The following is a 6418-nucleotide window of genomic DNA, read 5'->3' on the forward strand; positions in this document are numbered from 1 at the left end:
AAAAAAGAATAATAGAGGCCTAAACAATGAAAATGATTAGTTTAAAAAAATTAAATATAACAATAAAGTTGAAGGTTGCTTCGAAAAGGCTTAGAAAATATATATATATATATATATATTGTGATATAATAATATTGTTAGAGATAATAAACAACTTAGAATTTAAATAATCTTTCTCAATTTCATAACAAAATTTTTAAATATATTGAAACTAATTTTCTATCCATTCAATTTTGACGGAGCCTAGGTATCATATACGCCCCCAAATCAGGAGCTTTGAATACTAGAAGAAACCTATGCCTAATTTAGCGGCACACATACACCGTGGTTCATTGGATATAGGAGTTCTTCAAAATCTCCACTTTGACTTGATAGAACCTTTATGCGCTGGTAGGCTTTCGACTCAATCTAATAGCCTACTGGGCGACAATCAAAGACTCCCGATCTACTAAAGGGAAAGTAGCTTCATTGGTTCGAATCCAAGTCGTATTACCTTACCAATTCCCTTGAAGCTACTATCACTACTGTTTTGGGTGCTAAAGAATACTTAAAATAATTAAGAATCTTTTCACCGATACTAAAAGTTGATAATCTTCTCATCCGTACTAAAAGTTGATCCAGAAAGTATAGTAAACACTAGAACAGTCAAACATTTGAGCAATTTTTTTTATAAAACTTGATATTTAATTTCATTTATTATCCACCAACTGATGAGAAGTAAAAAGAATTTTAAAGTCCCTTCCAACAAATACAAATAAAAATTTCTAATTTCAAAAAATTCATTTAAGAATTGGTAAAATAAAAGCGAAAATCGGTGAATACAACCAATTATCATTAAGAATTTCATCTTTGGACCAAAATCTGGCAAGGGACGGAAATATATATATAGTTTATGAACATTATGAACATTAAACGGGGTGCTTTTGTTTCAAAATAAGCTATGTATAAACCATATTCAATAATCTATTATTAACTATATTCTTAAAATTAAAACAAAACTTATAGATGGTTGAATAGTTGTTTATTAGTTATAACATGGAGTTCTGAGTCCAAATTACCACTCGACCAAACATGAATACACTAAACTTCTTAAAGTACTTCATAAATTTTTTTCTTGATTCGGGTCAAACTGAGGTTTTTGTTTTATGAACTTGAAACTGGACCGAATCAATTTTGGTTCAGAAAATTAACTCAATCCAATTCAAAATGTTAATCGAACCCAACTCAATCCCTATAATTCGAATTGTATTGGTCCAAGTTGTCGAGTTTTTAAGTTGAATGTACACCCCTACCCTGGAAGACCAACATTAAAACCATTCACTTGGTTGACTTAAGCTAAAGTTACTAAGCTCTCTTGATGCTAACTTAAAACTGTTCTCTAATTTTCCTAAAAAGTCTCACAATCATATTTATATTTAGAATTCTATTTGGAAATTGATTTACATAACTTACATAAAATAATAATATAAACTTAGCTCAAAATAATTTGAATGATCTAAACAATAGCCCTACTTACCTTAAATGCTCCCAAAAGTGTCCCAAAAGTGTCGAAGATGGAGAGTAATAATGGTAGGAAAGGGCCTAAACATAGCCAGATCAACCAGGAAACCAAACTAATGCCATCAAAACATCTTGAACTGGATCTAAATTGTCTAAGTGGGATGAAATTAAACAGTTGTTGTGCGCAACGATAGGGAAAGATAAAAATAAAGATAAGTTGTATTTATCTCAATCTTCAATTCGTTGAGGATATTATATTCTTCTGCCCAAACAAAGGGGAATCGTTCTTCTTTCTGAATCACATTTAAGCGTCGTTTGAAATAAGATGTAATGTCAGATCAATGGTCAAGAACAGTGAAAGCCTGTTGATTTCCATTCCTTCATTAAATAGCCAAAGAGAATGGAGAATGCACAACACTTTACAAGATCGATTCCTTCCAAGTAAACATCTTCTCTAGTGCACAATCACTTCATTTAAAAAAAGTTGCAGCAGCGGAGAACAGAAAGTTCACTCAGATACTAACTTCACGGCATTCCTGAAACACTGGTTAGACATCCGGTACCGATCACTTGAGTGATCGACGATTATACTCGAGGAGTAAACAAAGACGCAAGAATGTGAACGACCTCTACTTGTGCAAGATACTCTTCTTTGGAAGCTTTGATTTCTTTTGAGTGTGGTTCTGTCATCAAATTAGTTTATCAAAAAAACTGAAACGTCAAACTTTAAAAATAAGCAAGAAGCAACGGTGCATACGAACACCGAACATTATTTACCTTGTGTCTTTCCAGGGCATCATAGTCTGTCCTCTCCTTCCAATTGCTCTTTCTTAATTTTATCGGCCTATTTCCAACATACTTGCCTGCAATCAAGAAGGGTCTAAGCACATAAGCTATAGCAAAAAGAAGTAAAAGGAAAAGAAGGGAAGGTAAAGAACAGTTTCAGAGATTTTGTAGAGAACACAAGGCATTAAAGAATGTCAAACTACCAACCATTACCACACACCCTAGGAGACACATAAGCTTGAGGATTAGACCATAAGATTCTTGACCACGCTGTTCATACAGATGGGTCTAGTTCATAGGAAATTTCTTCCACAGGAGGCGATCATAAGATAAAAAAATGGAGTCTATCTAAAGATTATCCTTTAATTTGTTTAGTTCTTTTAGAAAGTAATTCGGTATTGTACATTTTAGAAATACTTTAAAATCCTGACCAAAGTGTGAATGCAGAAAAACACTTGTTTTTTTCAAAACCTACATTATAATTTCTTACAACTTTCTTCAAAATGTTTATGAGAGAGAAGTAAAACAAAAAAGAATTGTAACTTTTGAGCATTAGTCATTTTCATTATTTCAATAAAAAAAAAAAAAAATTGTTTCACGTAAAAAGAAAAAGTTAAATGGCAACCTAATTAAACTTGTTATCCTATAGCGTTCCACCAACGAGGAAGGTTTTATTATATTACACACAGTACATGTCATGAGAACTGAACAGGAAGCACAAGTCCAACAGAGAGATGAAAGAACTGCAGAACCCATATAAAACTAAAATAAGCATATTACCATTCATTTCCTTTAGTGCTGCAGCAAGGTCCGTAGGATTGGAGAAGCTAACAAACCCATAACCCTTGGTCTTACCAGTTCGCTTATCTCTAACAACCTAAACAAAATTATAGGCATATAGATCAATTGGCAAGTAGAAAATAAACCATAAATAGAGTATCAAAATATTTTAGGTTAATCCGCAAAGTCATAAAGTAGTATATTTTTCAAGATACAAAGTTGAGATTGTTTCTTATAAAAGTGCATCAATTGGTCCAAACCACTTCCATAAAATTATGCCATAGAAATCCTTATAAACAATTGGGCAATGTCCTTGAAGTTGACAATGGTTCAAAAACTACAAATGTTGGTGAGAATTAAATTACGAGTTCAACCATAAAATATGCATGAGCAACAAAAACACAAATAAAATAAATCTTCCTTGACAAGACCCAATACCAGATGAAATGGTTGTAACGCCTATGTTTAATGGCATGACCATACAATGACCACAAAGGAGGGAAGAAATCACAGGGCCGATCACTTTAACAGCTCCTATCTTTAAGATTCGTGAGTGAATACCAAAAGAAAATATCTCCAATCATTACTAAAAGTCAAGAGCTCACATAGTCTTCAAGTCCCTCTGTTGAAAATTTCATGGATAGTTTCGTGCATAAAATTTTAAGGGACTTTCCTCATACCCCCACACAAGCAGTAAGAGAGTGAAAATACCAAGGAAAAGAATAAACACTTATAAAAGCTCGAGAGCTAACCTGCCTCTGACAAGTTTAAATGACCCAACCATGTTGCAACTCAAGCTAGTCTATGAACTTGGTAAATTCTAAGGGATACTAGCTCCATAAAGAGGTTCCAGCTGCATAACTCCCAATCAGATGATCGTATCTTTCTTAAAGAAAGAAAACTCTTAACCTCATAAATAATTTTTAAGAAACATAAAAACAGGTTTTAATACTATTTTATTTCTGGAGATATTATACTTTTTTCATTTTAGTCTTCCAGATGATTCTATTTTTGTCCGTCAGCTTTGCATAAAAAATATATTTTATCAGTCATTAGTTTTGCTTTAATTTATAAAAATCATTTAACAGAAACTTGATTCGACACATCTTTTGTTCCTAAATCTGGTGAGTGTCTGTCTACTAGGAATGTTTTTGGGGTTACACAAAGCAGGTTAGCAAACTCCAAGTGATCAACAGAAATGACTAAATTAGTTTATTATGCATTGTTTCAGGGATAAAGTTGATAGCTTAGTGACCAAAACAGAATATTTACAAGTTTAGAAGCCAAACAAAATAATTTAAAAGCTTTTTCGACCAAAATAGAACTTAAACCTTAAAAAATATAAAAAATATATTACAATCAAGGAACAGATTCCTGTGGACATATCAGAAACCTCAAATGCAATCAGAATCACATGTAAATGTGCAAAAAGACGTACCTATAGATGCATTGCGACCTTTTAAACAGACCAAACACTTTCAAGGAAACTAGCCATCATGCAGAATGCCAAGAACAAAAATTGAAAATAAAAATGAATTAGGTAGAATATTGGACTCAATAAACTTACTCTAGCCATGTTAAATGAAGGAAATCGTGAGAATGCTTTAGAGAGCACATCATCATTCACTTCATTGCCAAGATCTCCACAAAATAGACGGTAATCATCTGCAACAACAGAAAATTTTCCTCAGTAAGAGATACTTCCAGCTAAAGATGAAAGCAATAGATAAAAATTTAAAAAGTTAGAGAGAGTACAGCATAGGAACATTACATGCACTAATTCAATTTCTACTCCATAGTAGTCATTATTTCTACATAGCCAACAGGAAAAGGAAATCCATCAAAATCGGTGGAAAAATATAAGAATCAAGAGTACGGCAGATCAGTAACTATTTAAGAAACATGAAATATGTCACCAATAAAATGACTAACACGGCAACATGATAAAAAACTAGGACATGATATATTGGGGTTATGATAGTTTTTTTTTTCTTTGTAATTATGTGCATACACGCAAGCCTATGACCACTAATATTTCAAAATTCTTAATAATATAAAAGTAAATAAATATCTAAGAGTCAACATCAAAACAAAATTAAATTCATCGAAACAGTGATAGACAACCAATAATATTCATTATCCAATAAGGGTGTATTTTCTTCTCCTTTTTTTAATAAGAAACAAAAAATATATTGATTGGGAGGAAGTAGTACAAAAGGTAGATGAATTATCCCTACTAGGCCAAAGGGTCATAAAAAAGGACTCCCAATCAGCTGAAATATGCACAAGATCATAATTACAAAAAGACTTTGAAAGAGAACACAGATGGATGCAAAGAGTTTGATGGGGTCACAAAACTTGTAAAGGTTAGTCGTCTTCGCTACAAAGCCTTTCTAGTTCCTCTCACGCCACAGTTTCCACAAAGTCACCATGAACCATAAAATACAACCTTTATCCTTGAAAGGAGTTCCAAAAATAAGCAAAATAGATCCCATCATTTCTTTCAGGACACACCAGCTCCCCAAAAAATTCAATAATCTAACCCGTAAGGAGTTTGCCCAAGAGCAAAGGAAGAAAAGACGATGCCGATTTTCTTCATTTGATCTGCACATCATGCACCAAGTTGGGGGCATGGATTATTCAGTTGTCTTCTTTGTAGACATCCCTTGTGTTTAAATTCCCTCGGACAAAGACTCATATGAAGGCTTTCACTTCCTCTTGGGGACTTTAGCCACCCAAATCACCTTTGATGGATTAATATCGAGAGGGCCTGATGAGTGCTTAGCTCAAAAGTTAAGGAATTAACCAAAAATCAACCATCACTTTTGAGGGTCCGAGAGAGAGAATCTTCTACCTTCGAAGGACATTGTATATAAACGAGGCTGTAGAGCTTGATCCACTCAAGAATTTCATCAACGGTCAAAGTCCTAAAAGGAACAACCCAACCATAATTGTTGGCAATTACCTCCTTCCGAGGACCTTTGTTTGGCTCATGGCTATTCGGCTTTGGAATCTATTCCTCCAGAGTAATTGTTGGCAATTACATCCTTCCATAGGGCATTCTTTTCTTCCATGAATTTCCACCCCCATATCTCGCAAGTAGGTTGATGTTTTTCCAAGTTACTAGAATGTTTTCATGTTCTTTCGCTACTCCTCTCCAAAAGAAATCATGAATAAATCCTTCCTATGGCATTAAAAAATAGAGAGATGACTGGGAAACTAGAAAGGAAAACATTTGCGAGGATAAGTCCAACACCACCCCCCCCCCCCCCCCCCCCCCCCCCCCCCCCCCCCCCCCCCCCCCCCCCCCCCCCCCCCCCCCCCCCCCCCCCCCCCCCCCCCCCCCCCCCCC

The 6418-nt window shown here is 34.5% G+C and overlaps 1 protein-coding gene across 1 annotated transcript in view; it reads right to left on the bottom strand.

Moving 5' to 3' along the window:
* Positions 1 to 1722: 1722 nt before the first annotated feature.
* LOC111492062 (RNA-binding protein 42-like) overlaps positions 1723 to 6418 on the bottom strand; it is a 7725-nt gene continuing 3029 nt past the window's right edge. The window contains exons 3-6 of the mRNA XM_023141235.1: positions 4634 to 4731; positions 3067 to 3163; positions 2278 to 2363; positions 1723 to 2183 (exon numbers count right to left, since the gene is read on the bottom strand). Coding sequence (XP_022997003.1) covers positions 2130 to 2183; positions 2278 to 2363; positions 3067 to 3163; positions 4634 to 4731 — 335 coding nt within the window. The 3' untranslated portion in view covers positions 1723 to 2129. The remainder of the gene's footprint in view (positions 2184 to 2277; positions 2364 to 3066; positions 3164 to 4633; positions 4732 to 6418) is intronic.

The sequence above is a fragment of the Cucurbita maxima genome, unplaced genomic scaffold (genome assembly GCF_002738345.1).
Source record: "Cucurbita maxima cultivar Rimu unplaced genomic scaffold, Cmax_1.0 Cma_Scf00017, whole genome shotgun sequence".
NCBI classification, from domain to species: domain Eukaryota; kingdom Viridiplantae; phylum Streptophyta; class Magnoliopsida; order Cucurbitales; family Cucurbitaceae; genus Cucurbita; species Cucurbita maxima.